Source organism: Archocentrus centrarchus, chromosome 1, assembly GCF_007364275.1.
Source record: "Archocentrus centrarchus isolate MPI-CPG fArcCen1 chromosome 1, fArcCen1, whole genome shotgun sequence".
In the NCBI taxonomy this organism is placed as follows: Eukaryota; Metazoa; Chordata; class Actinopteri; order Cichliformes; family Cichlidae; genus Archocentrus; species Archocentrus centrarchus.
The window spans coordinates 11,613,391-11,628,459 of record NC_044346.1 but is presented as its reverse complement, the minus strand read 5'-3'; the positions used below and the strand labels follow the sequence as shown (position 1 = coordinate 11,628,459).

Below are 15,069 nucleotides of genomic sequence, written 5' to 3'. Positions count from 1 at the left end.
GTTTTTTTTTTTTCTTTTTTGTCTTTTCTTTCTTTTTTCATTGCACAGTGTCAGCATAGTTATTTGTGCGAATGTGTTTGTCTTCTCAGGTGGCCGAGACTCCCCATAGAGGCATCCTCTCTCCTGGACTTTGGTGCTACTCCTGTCAATGAGAGCAAGGTAGGCAACACCTGTGTAGTGAAAATTCAGTTGGTTTTTTTGTTTGTTTTTTGTTTTTTTTAATTTATACATTTTAAGATTCATTGTTTTGTTTTATTTGTCTTAATTTAGTAAAAAATTTCTTTTTAATAGGCATTTGTCTTATAAAAGAAATGTTTGTTTGTTCCAGGTTAAAACCTTCATGCTGAAGAATCCTTCGTCTTCAGTGGTTTCTGTAGAGATTCGGCTCCTCTCTCTGTACCCTGCTCCTTTGGAGGCTCTGGACCTTCTAACCAAATGGTATATTGTCAAGTTATTTTTACATGGTGCATAAAGGATTCAATCACAGCAGTTTAGTAGATGGCTTTTTGAGTCTTGATGCTGCAGCCCCTCCTTCTAGTTGACTTCTGAAGGTGTTGTCTTTGTTTTGATTGGTAGGTTTAATATCAGCCCACTCTCTGTCAACATCAGCGCAATAGAATTTTCTCTGTTGGCTTCACCCTCCATGGTAAATCTTAAAAACACTCCTCAAAATAAAGTCATACCACTGTCTCGTGTTGCTTTCTTTGACCACCTTTCCTCATTTTTTTCCCTCCTGTGTGCATCTGTACAGGTGAGTAAGAATATGGAAGCCATAACAGGCGATGGAGTCTTACGTCTACTGCTGCAGCCCTGGGAGGCCAGAGAAGTTGCTGTGGTCTATACTCCCTCTGAGCACAAACCCACCACCACAATTCTTATTATCAGGTATTAGTTAATAACAGTATAATGGATTTATGTTTTCTGGTTCTGTATGTACTGAGTTTTCAGTGTATCTTAAACATTTCACAATTAAGTTTGACTTGAGGCTTCACTTTGTTTTAATTTTTTTTATTTTTTTTATTACCCCAGAAACAACCTGACAGTGTTTGACATGGTGGTGGTGCAGGGCCACGGGGCCAAAGAGCTGCTGAGAGTCGGAGGCAAACTGCCTGGCCCTGGGGCCTCTTTACGTTTTAATGTTCCTCAGTCAACACTAATGGAGTGTCGTGATGGTGAGACTGAAGTTTATTAAGAGTCATATTAATGTCAAGTGTAGTTTTAAATGTTGAGCTAAAATTATTTAAAAAATCTGACTAATATTTCTGTCACTCGTAGGCCTGCGCAGCAACAAGCCTCTTTTTGCCATCAGGAAGAGCTTTAAGGTGGAGAATGCTGGCGAGCTTCCTCTGACGGTCATGTCAATGAATATAAATGGATATAAGTGTCAGGGATTTGGCTTTGAGGTGCTGCAGTGCAATTCCTTCAGCCTTGGTCACAACACCTCCTCTGAGCTCACCATTGCGTGAGTGGCGTTTTTAGAATCCTTTCCTTCATGATTTCCCCTCATTTCAATCTTGGTTTATTTTAAACAAGAATGAGGTTGATTTTTCTGGTTGTGCAGTAAATTTGTTACCCATTATCCTACTTTTTTCTTTTATATATTTTTCCTATTTTTACATTCTCGTGCAATGCATCCTAATTTAGCTTTTTTTTTTTTTTTAAATCCCATTGTTTTGTTCACTCATTTTGGCTATGTGTGTGTTTCTCTCTCTCTTTGCTTTTACCTGTCCGTGTCTCCAGGTTCACCCCAGACTTCACCTCATCCTGGGTGATTCGAGACCTCACCCTGGTGACATCACGTGGCACTTCTTTCCCTTTTACCCTCAATGTGACGCTGCCCCATCACATGTTGCCTCTCTGTGCCCAGGTAGTTCCTGGCCCCAGCTGGGAAGAAACTTTCTGGGTGATCACCCTCATCTTCACATGGTTAGTAACTAGTTTTTTCATGAGGTGGAGGAGATGCATCAGGGAATGTTTATTGATTGGCGTTAAGATTATTTTCAAGTCACTAAATTTTGTTTTAAGGCTGTATATTTGACTATACTCTGTCAGATTGTCTTTGACGGATCTCTTGTTGTTGTTGCAGCTTCTCCTTGTTTGGTGTGTGTCTGATGGCCTTTTATCAAGCACAGTACATCTTGAATGAGTTCTCTGCACCCAGCAGCAGGAGCAACCACAACTCTGTCATGTCCCGGGAAAATGGCTCAGTCAATAATATCACACCCAATGGAGTAAAGTATGTTGATTGATTGATTTTTTTTTTTTTAATATCTATATACACCATTTATAAACATGGCAGGAAAACCTTTTGGTGTTAAAACACTCTAAATAGTCAAATGTCTGTCTGTGCAGTAAAACAAAGGGCAGTTGTAAGACCTATGTGGACACCTGTCACACATCTGACAAAGGTAAAGGTCGTGGATCTCCAGCCCTAGCCAACAGCCCCACCCCTCGACCTCAGTCAACAAAGAAAGGCTCCTCGACCACACCCATCCAACAACAGAAGAAATACAAAGTTTCACTCTATTACACCAAATATAAACCCAGCTCATCGGCAGCATCAGCTGGTGCTGTGACAATGGATGAAGAGCAGGAAGACCTGAGACCAGACCCTCTCCTTACCCCCGACACCGATGCCTGCAACAACAACGAACCCACTTTCATCAATGAGATGGATAAAATGACAGCCCCAGACTTTAAAGAAGATGTAGAAGATACAGTGTCAGCAGCAGTTATGTTTCCTATGGAAATACCTGCTGGTTTCCCAAATGTCACACTGGGTCCAGGCCCTAGACCAGGCCTGTTGTTGTGCAATCCCATAGAAAAGAGCTGCACCGAGCACTATGGAGAAAGGATGGAGTCTGAGAAAAGAGAAAGTGCTGAAGTGGAGGTAAAGACAGCGCATTTGTTAAAGTGTTACATTTTTGTTCAAGTACTTAACAAATTCATTTTCTTCTTTGACTTTTATCATCAGAGATTTGTATAGAAAAGTAACTATCCTCCCTGGTTTTGTAACCACTCTAGCTGAGAGATGATTCCAAAGCTCTGAAAAAGAAATCACAGAGCACAGAGTCTGGCACTGCAGCAGGGAATAATAAGGGAAAGAGGAGCCGCAGGAAGACTGAAAATGTCTCCAGGTAACACACACACACACACACACACACACACACACACACACTTGACCAAAGCAACACATATTTTTTTTTTAATGCTTAATAAAAAGCTACCTTAAAACACATCTATGAATTTTAATGTTGAAAAAGCCAACAAAGTGCGCAAAAACTACTGATCATCTGGTTTCTGCTTTGCACTAAATGATTATGACTTATCGTAATTATTCTCTGCACTGTATATTTTGTAATATTGTGTTATAGTTTTCTAATATCTCTGTATATTTGTAATTTGTATATTGTGTTATAGTTTTTATACTTATTTGTTTTTATGTAAGCACGAAGTACCGCAGCAATTTCCTAATGTTGTGAACCTGTTCACCCAATAAAACCTTCTGATTCTGATTCTAACTAACACACGACAGGATCTCAATGAACCAAATATTTGTTTTTTTCTAGCGCTCCTGAGCACAACATGCTAATAACACCAGCGAGGGACAAAGAACCCGACTGGAAAACTGTGGACTATAATGTCAGTGGGACCCACAGCAGGAACCGCTCCTCCAACAGCTCCAAGACAGAAGCACTAAAACCTGCGCAGACTGCTGAGAACCCACTCAAGCAGAATGGTGGGCATCCTCCAGATACAAATAGCTAACTCACCCATTACTGAACTTGCTTAAATGTAGCTACTTTGTTCTGCTGCAGTAACGGTATGCAGGATGTTGGCAAGAAAAGTTGATTCTCATGTCACTGGCCTTTGTTCCTGGCAGGTGTGTGTCCAGCTCGTACTCGGAAAAAGTGTACTCCAGAGCGGCGCGTGGGCAATGTGTGTGAGTCAGGCTCAGACTCGGGCAGCTCATCAGGTAGCGTGAGGGCCAGCAGAGGGAGCTGGGGCAGCTGTAGCAGCACCAGCAGCATGGAGGGAGACAAGGACCCCAGTGCCAGAACACACCGCCCCACTACCTCATCTAGAAAAAGTATGGGGTGCTTACTTTCTCTTTGAAAGAAACCAAACTCAAATTTTAGTGTTGCAGTACTTTATTTGTGTTTATAGTGGGAGTATTCTCTGCCTCACAGTTTCTCAAATATTAAGAAGTATATATCTGTAATGTAGGAAACTAGAAAATGTCTTATTAGAACAGATGACAACTATAGGTTGCCACATTTTGACTTTAGTTTGGTTGTTTTTCTTTTTTCAGGGGACTCCATGCAGTGCGGTGTCTACCCGGAAGAGAGGGACAGCTACCAGCCCAACTATAATGCCAACTATAAGACTAAAAGGTGCCAAACACACTTTACTTGATGCAACAACTGGTTTTGACTGTTATATGTATGAATTTTCTCTTTATTTGAACCATTCAAATTAAAACAAAAATGCAAATTTATCAATCTGGTATGTGCATTCCTCCTTTGGTGAGGAAGGTAGGCCTTGAGCTAATAACTTTGTAAGAAATGGCCATTCATATTTTGCACTCTAGTTTTGTAGGATTTATACTGTGTCAGGAACTGGATTAGGTTTGGTTGTTAAATCCACAGTTCTGTTTTCTTTATTCAGTTACTGTGTAAGTTGTAACCTTTGTCTTTCCTCTATCCAGCATGAACAGTTTGTACCACAGAGACCTGCACCAAAGCCCGGACCCCACCGTGCCCATCTTCACCTCAAGCTTTGCTAATCCTGTTGCTGCAGGAACAGACAGGAACATGGGTAAAGGCTTAAGCATTCATAGTAAAGGCACGCTTTATGAAAAAGCAAAATCTAGGAGTACTCACTTCCATTTTTGTGATGGGCATCATGTCCTCTCCCCTAGACCTGACACGTCAGTATCTGCCTGAAGAGACATGGTCAGCTCCACCCATCCCCCTCACCAGTGAGTTCAGATACAACACCCCCGAAGCTCTTTCCTATATACCTCAACCACCAACCACCGGGCCATACAGCAGGTGAGTGTTTGGAAATGTTCTGGAACCACTTGGCTAGTGGTGCTTCACCCAGTTACAGTAAATAAAATCTCTGTGTGTATTTTTATGACAGATCCAGCACCAAAAAGAGGGTAGGAGTTATTGAAGACTAAAGTAGAGCTAGTGTCCATACTCAGATTCATGCATGAAAACTCCACATGAAATGAATAAAAACAGTCAGATAATCCCGATTTACTGTTATTGAAAATCTCTAATACAAGTGGAGAAAATCTTATGAATATAAATTGGCTTTTTTTTTTGCCTGTGGATAAAATGCATGTTCATCTAAAAAGTTCTGTGTCCCTCAGACCTTCTCTGTAAACAGCATCCCTAACTGAGTAAGCCAATGTTTGAATATCTTTCCTTTGCTGCACCGCTGTATATTTGTTTTTCTGTAGATTAGTGCTTCGGTTTCTTTGTTGCTGTTAAATATTTCCTCCTCTCCTGCAGGCTGACTTGGAGTAACGCCAACAGCCACTGCACCAGTCCCTATGCCTACTGTGAGGAAAACAACTACATAGGTACAAGCTCACGATAAGCACCGAGCCAGGTTTATGTTCCCATTACTTTGTTGAGGATCCATTTTGGATGAAAAGGAAAGAAGGAACTCTGTACTGCAACCACCAAATAATGCAAAGGCTGCTGTCACTGCTGGTTCAAGCCTGAGCAGTTTGTTCTCGTTTTGCAGGTAATGGAACTTTTACAAGTGGTTTTCCCAGTCAGGAGGGCCAGAACATTCACAGCAATCAGACCATCTGGAGTGAGGAGCAGCCTCAGGAATCGCCCTCAACCTGGGAAACAGCAGCCTGTGTGGGCAGCAAGGTGACACCTCATAATACTGAAGTCAGGAGGTTTAAGCAGGGCTTCATTAAAGTTGTGATGTAAAGTAATAACTGAGATGTCAGAAAGCTGGCAGAACAGGAGAACCTGCAGACCTCATTACAGGAGCTGACCTAATATTAGGCACAGTTTAACAAAGTGGTAGTAAAAGATTTAGTCTATAGGGCTGCAGGAAAAGGCCTTTAGTTCCCATCATGCCTGTGATAGGCTGAGTTGTCAGTCATCAGTCATTTGTAGTCTGCAAAATGAACAGTGACTGAAATCAATGTATTTCATTCTTTGAGTCAGTCAGGGGAGCAGGATATTGATAGATATCATAAGAGGTAGCAATATGACAGACTGCTATGTTTTCTGCAGACTGGGGTAAAATATCAGTATTTTTATAAGAACATGCAGGTTCTCTAAATGAATTTCCTGAGTTTCACTCACCACAGTCAAAAGACTACATCATAACTCATGAGGGTGAAAACAAATGAGAGTAAAATGAACTGAAATCAATTAACTCTATAGGAAAGCTGAAAGTCAGTTGGGGGTAACATTCTGGAGATAAAGTAAAATAGATTTTTAACGTGTATGTGCTTATCAGCTTTTCTGCACCTCATAAAGTGACTTTTGTTTACTCAGGATCATATTTACATATTTGTGATTACATGTTTATAAGGGGTGGCTGTAACTCAAAATGTTATACTATCAAAATTTGTTTACCACAAAAAAAAAAAAGGCAGCTTTTGCAACCAAACCAGCCGCTGCAGCTACAGCAAGATATGAAGTGTTGCAACTAAGCCAGTCGTGAGGTATATTAATAAATCACCCTAAAGATGGCACATAAGACGTTTAGTTCCCCAAAGCACAGTTGAACTTCTGTAAACTGGATACATGAAGCAGCGCAAAAAATTTTCTAACACAGCCGTGTGAGTGATTATAATGTAATCAAAGCCTGTAGGAAAAACCAATTGTATCGCTTTATCTTTATCAACTTTATCAGCCTTTTATGTGTCAGGTCAGGCTTGTGAAGCAGGCTGAGTACACGCAGAAAACGAGTCATTAATGCTTCTCCTTTAGCATCAGCATCTATCTTGGATTGGGCTGCATGGTGGTTTGCACTGTTGTCACACAGCAAGAAGGTCCTGGGTTCAAATCCACCAACTGGGGCCTTTCAGTGTGGAGTTTGTGGGTGTGGGTTTCCTCTGGGTTCCTCCCACAGTCTAAAGACTTGCAGTTAGCGGGGTTAGGTTAATTGGTGATTCTAAATTGCCTGTAGGTGTGAATGTAAGGGCGTATGGTTGTCTGTCTCTCTGTGTGAGCCCTGCGACAGGCTGGCACCCTGCCTCACACCCTTCGTTTGCAAAATTATAGATGCTGCTTTGTAGAATTTCTAAAAATAATTTATTCAGATGTTAACAGTCAGTATTGGATACATCTGGTTTTAGTGTCTGACAGTGAGCAGTGTTTCTGTGACCCTTGTGTGATTCACGGTGGTACAGTAACAGTTCGCCTACGTCTTAGGAAGGTAAAAATATTACAAATTCAAAGCTGCAAAGCGGTGGACTCAAAGATGAGGGGAAACGTTGCCGTCTTTGCTCGAGTAGGAAGGTCGTTTTGTTTTGGCTGAAAAGGAGAGAACAGATTAAAAAACTGAGGAACAGCAACCAGGTTGTCACTGCAGGGAACAGATGGTATCACAGTGCAGTGAAAGTTGAGGTTAGAAAATGTCACCCTTTCCTCACAACGTTTTTCCCTCTTTCCCCCACAGCCATACTTCTCGGGTACCCGCAGTCTCTCCCCCATGTCCAGCCTGTTTGGCTCCATCTGGACACCCCAGAGCGAGCCCTACCCGAGCCACTTCCAACCCGAGCGATCAGCTCCGGTGTCCCCCATCACCCCGCCCCACTCTCCCTTCAATCGGGAGCCAGTGGGGGCCTGCGGACCGCTGCAGTACTCCAGCTTCAACCCTTTCGGCCCACACATGAACCTGGACATATGGAACTCTTCGTCCAACCGCAGCTCCAACTCGCAGCTCTCCAACGACTCCGGCTACTGTGGAGATGTTTAAAACGAATAAATACAGCAGAGCTTAACTTTAATTGGAAAGCTATAAAACAAGAAAGGAAATTTAAAAAAGGAATGTGTTCTTTTTATCATTCATGGGGAAAATGTGAATATTGTTTTTCTTTTATGTTCCCATTTTCAGATGTTATATGTTGTGAAAGGTTAAGCATTTGTTGTATATTTTTCTAGCTGTTTTGCAGTTTTGATCATAGAAAATAAAAAAAAAAAAGTTTTGTACTTGAACTTCATGCATCTTGCTTTTAATTACCTTATGACCCGTTCAGCTGTGACCTGTGGATCTGCTTAATATCAGCTGCCACTGGCCATGTTTTTTTTTTTTTTAATTTATTTTTATTGTTACACACATTTTCAGCTGAGTTATTTTCTGAGAGTCACCAAACAAAACAGTTCCCATGTCTTAAATGTGTGAGACATTTTTTTAAAAGCTACTTTTGGCTGCTCCCTTATTCACACAGAGTCACCACAGCAGGCAGCTCCACCGACTTGATTTATTTTTTTTCCCCGCCGGATGCCCTTCCTGAAGCAACCCCAAAGGGATTCGTGTCTCCTCTGGATCAAACTGGGGATCTTTTGCTTGTTGGGCAGATGTGTAAACCACTACACTATAAATATTAGCAACACAAAACAAAATATGCAGCCCAACAAATAACCTGCACATGCAGAAACACAACACAAGTTATAGTAACTTCAGCTAACCTGGAGAAGGGCATCTTTCTGTAGTGGTTCTGTGAGCTCTGCTCTCACTGCATCAAGATTTTGTGGAAGTCCACGTTAATCTTTTCGCATAATGCAGAAAAAAGTGGAACTGGGATTTCCGCTTGTTGCTAATTGCTGACATCTGTGTTCTCTGTGTCGCAATCTTAGTCAAAAACAAAATATAGAAAATCCAGACCAACTGTAAAAGAACTTTTTAAACTTCAGAAAGCCGTTTCCAGATGAATACTGGCTTTAACTATCGCCAAGATCACCTTTCACCAAATGACGCTGAATAATCATAAAATAAATTTATTCTTTGAAATCAGGAGGACTGAAGCCTGTAACAGGTTACCTAAAACACAGCCACCACATTCTCCCCACTTTCACATGGATTACCTGATTTATTGAGCTTTATTAAGCTTCATTTATGGAAAACAACATTTGTATTTAGTCTTCAATTTAGACAATGGTGGTGATGATAAACACTGTGGCACTGACCATCACACATAACAGATACACTGATTATCCTGCAGTGCACACATGATGGCAAAGTGAAATCATAAAAAAATAAAACGCACTGACATTTATATTATTGCTGTAATTATACTGGCCACTTTATTAGGAACATGCATGCTAACACAAATATCTAATCAGCCAATCACATGGGAGCAACTCAGTGAATTTAAGGATGTAGACGTGGTCAAGAAAGGTGATTTGAGTGACTTTGAACGTGTCACTCGTTGTCATGGAGTCAGGTGTGCTGGATTCAGAAACTGCTGATCTGCTGGGATTTTCCCACACAACCATCTCTAGGATTTACAGAAAAGGGTCCGAAAAACGGAAAATATTCAGTGAGCTGCAGTTCTCTGGCTGAAAATATCTTGTTGATGCCAGAGGTCAGAGGAGAACAGCCAGAAATGTAAAAGTATGCACTTTTTCTTTCTTTCTTTCCTCTTTTTGGTGGATCGTGTCATTTCTGTCATTCGTTTGAAGTTAAATTTATTTTTATTCAAATAACAGAGAAAGCTTTCTTCGCAAACTGTGATTAAACTGTGAAAGCATAGAAACTAACAACTATCTTCTTTTTATCCCAAACAGAGAAACTGTCAGTTAATTCTGTCTCTGCACTTCCTAATGTAACTGGATGAATGTGAGAGATGAGGAAGTCATTTATCGACAAACTAGAGAAGTGGTACAGGACACTTACAGTCAGTGTCCAGACTGTCCAGAAGGAGGACGAGAGATTTCAGCTGTGAGCAAGACGGCCAAATTTATCAAGGTATGCGCTGATTATTTTGTTGGTCTGTGCAGGGCTATACCCAGCCAATGAATTTAATATGTTTGAATGATGTGATGAAAAAGTAAACAACAGTGCTGAAAACATCAGTAAAATTAAAATTGAATGCATTTTCAAGAGCATTATATTTTTTATATTCTTTGTTTGTATCCAGATTAAAGATACTGGAAACATTCCTCAGAGATTTTGGTCCATATTGACATGAAAGCACTTCTTGTTGCAGATTTGTCAACTACACATCCATGATGTGCACGATTAAAAAAAAAAAAAGTTAGAGGAATTCTTTTTAATTAAGTCAAGTCAGTTAAACCTCTAGGATAGATTCCAGGAGACAGGCAGTTACTCTAGGAGAGCTGGACAAAACAGGGCTGTAGAAGGTCCTTAACCCATCAGCAGGACCGATATCTGCTCCTTTGTGCAAGGAGGAACAGGATGAGCACTGCCAGAGCTACAAAATTACCTCCAGCAGGCCACTGGTGTGCATGTCTCTGACCAAACAATCAAAAAACGACTGTGGGTCCTGTGCTCACTGCCCCGCACTGTGGAACCTGATTAGCATTTGCCATACAATACCAGAATTGGCAGGTCCACCACTGGTGCCCTGTGCTTTACATGGATGAGAGCAGATTCACCCTGAGCACGTGATAGATGTGAAAGGGTCTGGAGAAGCTGTGGAGAATGTTATGCTGCCTGTAACATGATTCAGCATGACTGGTTTAGTGATGGGACAGTGTTGATCTGGGGAGGCATATCCATGGAGGGACATCCAGACTTCTACAGGCTAAGCAACAACACCCTGACTACTAGTAGGTATCAGGATGAAATCCTTGGACCCACTGTCAGACCCTACACTGGTGCAGTGGGTCCTGGGCTCTTCCCGGTGCACGACAATGCTGGGTCTCATGCAACGAGAGTATGCAGGCAGTTCCTGGAAGGAACTGCTACCATTGACTGGCCCCCATGCTTGTCTGACCTAAACCCAACTGAACACCTCTGGGACATTATGTTTGGGCCCATCTGATGCCTCCATGTTGCACCTCAGACTGTGCAAGAGCTCAGTGATGCCCCGGTCCAGATCAGGGAGGTGATTCCCCCAGGACACCATCCACGTCTCATTGGGAGCATGCCCCGATGTTGTCAGGCATGGATACAAGCACGTTGGGGGTCAAACAAACTACTGCAATGAAATTTTAGAAAAATGGTCTTTTTCAGTTTTCAAAGTGTCTTTGAATTCAGTCCTCTGTAGGCTGTTAATTTTCATTTCCATCAAACAGTGTGGCATCCTTTCGTTCCTAACACAGTCTGTATCAGTATAGATACAACACGATTTTTCCCCATTGAGATCTGATGTTTTTTCAAAGTGTTCCTTTAATTTTACATATATGGCTTGTTTGTGGCATGTTTAATATGTGTGCTGGATGGGTTGCTACTGAATTTGGGTCAAACATGCGTGTTGATTACTTTAGTACTGCTTGTGAGTCAAGTTGTACTTTATGACATTAGCATTAAGCCTCCAGCTGTGCTCCGAGAGCTGCTAGCATGGCTGTTTAATCATCAGATTGTGACACACCAGCATTTGACAGAAAAGCTCTGATGATTTTATTTTTGTTTGTGTTTTACAGGCACTCAAGAAAAAAAAACGTCACAATGTTTCTCATGTTGGTCCTGTTAGTATCTCAGTGCTTCTCACTCACCAGTCCACAGTGTCACCGCTGTGAACAAACATCCTGCAACTGCTCGAGGCAAGACCTGCGGGAAGTCCCTGCAGCCGCTTCAGAACTCATCACTGAGCTCGATCTCTCTTTCAACACACTGGAGACGATAATGAAAGATGACTTTATTTCATACGCAACTTTGAAGTCTCTGTCCCTGAATAACAACAGAATCAAAACAATACACAGAGAATCGTTTAACCCACTGATTAGTCTGGAGAAACTGGACCTGTCTGCAAACCAACTGGAGACTTTGTCTTCTGGATGGTTTCAGAACCTGATTTCGCTTCAGTACTTAAATCTTTTGGGAAACAAATACGCAACACTGGGTCAAGGAAACCTCTTCCTCTCACTGAAGAGCTTGAAGACCCTCCATTTTGGAGGACCTTTCCTTCAGTCCGTCAGCAAAAGGGATTTTTCTGGCCTCTTTGGTCTTGAAGAACTTGTTTTTGAAGGAAATGATCTGCAAGGGTACGAAAATGGAAGTCTGAGTCGAACTGGGCCCATCAACCATGTAACACTTAGTCTAAATGGTGTGTTTCAGAGAAATTTAGAAGAAGCACGAGCTATACTGTTAGATGTTGTTCATCCAAATGCAACACTGACATTTACTGGCACACTGTTCGACAACAGTATGCGAATGTCCCCACTTTCTGTGGTCTACGAGCGTGGCACTAGAGGCCTTATTTTTAAAAACGTGAGCATGTCTCTGTCAGCTTTTGTACAACTTGCGAATGTTTTGTCGTACTCTGATCTGACCATTTTTGCTGTTGAAGATTCAGAAGTCTTTTACAGTGAAGAGGACGTTCATCTCTATGATATAATCCTGAACAGACTGGAGATCATCTTCTTCAAAAACATTGTCATTAATTGGTTCTACAATTTTCCTGCATTGAGTTTCATGCAACGCGTGCTGACCATAGTGCGACGGGCATCTGTGATAAACTGCAAGCTGTTTCTGATCCCGTGTGAATTCTTTGTTCGTTTCAGGAAGCTGGAGTTTTTGGACATCAGTGAAAACATTTTCAGTGATCTTACATTCAGAGCTATGATGTGTGATGGAAATGACGGGCTTTTGAATCTGCACACGCTCAACGTCAGCAGAAATTATTTGCTTTCGATCGACAGCGAGCTCTTCACTAACCTAGAAAACCTGGAAAACCTTGACATTAGTGGAAACTCATTTAACAGCATGCCTCTAACTTGTAACTGGCCAGCAAGTCTCAAGTTCTTAAATCTTTCATCAACTTCTCTTCCCGAGGTGACATCCTGCCTGCCACGGAGCCTGCAGATCCTCGATTTATCGAAAAACAAACTGACTGTGTTCAACGTCGAACTGCCGCTTCTCAAAGAGCTGTACCTCTCTGGCAACAAGATTGGAAATCTCCCCAACGGGCACTCACACCCTAACCTCGCAGTTCTCTCCATCCGGGACAACGAGTTAGGCAAATTCAGCAGTAACAACCTGCATGATTACCAGAGGCTGAGAGTTCTGGAGGCCGGTGGCAACCCTTACATCTGTTCATGTGATTTTGTAGATTTCATGACAAACAACTTGATAAACCATGAAGTCGTAGTTCGGGATGACTTGAAGTCTTACACCTGTGACTCCCCCGATGCCGTGAGGGGGGAGAGTGTATTAGAGGTGAAGCTGTCAGTGTTTGAGTGCCACAAGGTTTTAGCATTTTCCTTGCTCTGCTTAGGCATCCTGGTGCTGTGTGCGCTCATCGTAGCTCTGTGTTATAAGTTCAGCGTTGTGTGGTACATGAAGATGACATGGGCCTGGCTGAAAGCAAAAAGAAAGCCAAAGCTGAAGAAGGGCGTCCTCGAGTATGATGCCTTTGTGTCCTACAGTGAAATGGACTCCGGGTGGGTGGAGGCGCATCTGATCCCGGCGCTCGAGCAGACGGATCCGCCCCTGCGACTTTGCCTCCACAAGAGAGACTTTGTTCCTGGAGGATGGATCATTGACAACATCATGGCCGCTATAGAGAAGAGTCACAGAATGCTCTTCATCCTCTCCCAGAACTTCGTCAGGAGCGAGTGGTGCAAGTACGAGCTCGACTACACCCATTTTAGGTTGTTTGATCAAAACGATGACACAGTTTTGCTGATTCTACTCGAGCCCATCGACAAAAATAGCATCCCCAAAAAGTTCATCAGGCTGCGAAAAGTGATGAACTCCAGGACGTACCTGGAGTGGCCTCATGATGACGATCAGGTCCCAGCGTTCTGGCAAAGTCTGAGAACAGCGATTAAAAGACCTGAAACTGTCATTGAGGAGGACGTATGCTTATAATTTTGCAGTTTTTCTTTTTAATTGGCATCTGCATTATTAAAATCATTTGAAAGTCTTTCTGTACCACTTATATAAATATGTTTAAAAAAAAAAAGAAGAAATACACCGACTTCATAAAAAGCTCAGCTCTTTGTACATCGTTTGGGCTGGAACCATATATTTCTCATCTATCCTTCAGTATTGAGCTCATTTTGTTTGAAAGAAAATGTAAATGCTGCCTGGAGTTCCTCTTGCTTTCTTTCTTGTTTTGTTTGCATGTACACTCGTGGGAGTTTACATAATAAGTAATGCAAGATACGTGTTTTATGCACAATAATAAAAGATTAACAAAGACAAAATGTTCTTTTCCTTTTGGAAGGTTTCACAGCTATCCTAAGTACCAGATTATGTAACTGAGGTCATTTTATGTACACACTAAATTCAGTTCAGAAAAATAGCTCAATCAAACAAAACTGATCATATAGTCAGCTTTAATTCAAGGGGTTTAATCAAATTATTGTTATATAACAGTTTGGGAACAGTTCCATATTTTTAGAGGCCCAAAAGTATCTGGGCACACCAACATAATTTTTAATAGAAGACTTTTTTTTATTCTCGAATGAAACTCCTTCACAGTCAATGACTGTCTGAAGACTACAACCCAACTTTAGATGCTTTTAGAGCAGCCACTGTCAGCTGCTGCTTGTCTGTGGCTCTCTCTCTGCCTGCAGGTCATCTTCAGTAAAAGCATGCTCTGCTGGGCTGAGATCAGAAGTATTATAAAGCAGGATTCGGGCTTATCCAGGTAACTTCAGGGTTAATCCTGGGTTTTCGCTACTATGAAGGTGATTCACTTTTTATCGGGGTAGATTGCCACGATAACTTACGCTGTGAACCTAACCTGGTCCAGAGCAGATTATGAAAGAAAGCAGGTAAGAAATCTCCACCCACTGACCAATCAGTGGAAAATAGCATCACCACTCCTGGGAGATCACCTCAGACCTCCGTGCACCGATATTAAGAGGTGTAAAGTTTTCAGATTGTCAAATTTATAGATTTGGATTTTTTTTTCCTGCAAACAATTTCACAACAATTTTATTATTC

At 41.7% G+C, this 15,069-nt stretch overlaps 2 protein-coding genes across 5 annotated transcripts in view; both read left to right on the top strand.

The window, feature by feature from the left end:
• tmem131l (transmembrane 131 like) overlaps window positions 1-8,171 on the top strand; it is a 32,724-nt gene extending 24,553 nt beyond the window's left edge. For 3 of the 4 annotated variants that reach the window (XM_030736733.1, XM_030736727.1, XM_030736718.1), the window contains exons 17-34: window positions 90-159; window positions 329-438; window positions 577-646; window positions 752-885; window positions 1,030-1,172; window positions 1,276-1,462; window positions 1,741-1,926; window positions 2,087-2,236; window positions 2,353-2,890; window positions 3,025-3,137; window positions 3,570-3,739; window positions 3,884-4,090; window positions 4,313-4,394; window positions 4,709-4,818; window positions 4,922-5,054; window positions 5,523-5,593; window positions 5,761-5,894; window positions 7,666-8,171. In XM_030736733.1, the coding sequence (XP_030592593.1) occupies window positions 90-159; window positions 329-438; window positions 577-646; window positions 752-885; window positions 1,030-1,172; window positions 1,276-1,462; window positions 1,741-1,926; window positions 2,087-2,236; window positions 2,353-2,890; window positions 3,025-3,137; window positions 3,570-3,739; window positions 3,884-4,090; window positions 4,313-4,394; window positions 4,709-4,818; window positions 4,922-5,054; window positions 5,523-5,593; window positions 5,761-5,894; window positions 7,666-7,965 (2,908 nt within the window). In that variant the 3' untranslated portion in view covers window positions 7,966-8,171. Of the gene's footprint in view, window positions 1-89; window positions 160-328; window positions 439-576; window positions 647-751; window positions 886-1,029; window positions 1,173-1,275; window positions 1,463-1,740; window positions 1,927-2,086; window positions 2,237-2,352; window positions 2,891-3,024; window positions 3,138-3,569; window positions 3,740-3,883; window positions 4,091-4,312; window positions 4,395-4,708; window positions 4,819-4,921; window positions 5,055-5,380; window positions 5,411-5,522; window positions 5,594-5,760; window positions 5,895-7,665 lie in introns of those variants that run through there. The other variant, XR_004020335.1, reaches the window with a different exon arrangement.
• Window positions 8,172-9,893: 1,722 nt separating this feature from the next.
• On the top strand, window positions 9,894-14,194 carry LOC115785305 (toll-like receptor 2). The gene is made up of 2 exons (XM_030736861.1): window positions 9,894-9,957; window positions 11,598-14,194. Exon 2 carries the CDS (start codon window positions 11,623-11,625, stop codon window positions 13,984-13,986), a length of 2,364 nt encoding a protein of 787 aa, XP_030592721.1. The 5' UTR covers window positions 9,894-9,957; window positions 11,598-11,622; the 3' UTR covers window positions 13,987-14,194.
• Window positions 14,195-15,069: the final 875 nt, after the last annotated feature.

Coding starts and splice junctions, on each gene's coding strand:
- LOC115785305 (XM_030736861.1), top strand. CDS start 11,623: ATGTTTCTCATGTTGGTCCTGTTAGTATCTCAGTGCTTCTCACTCACC.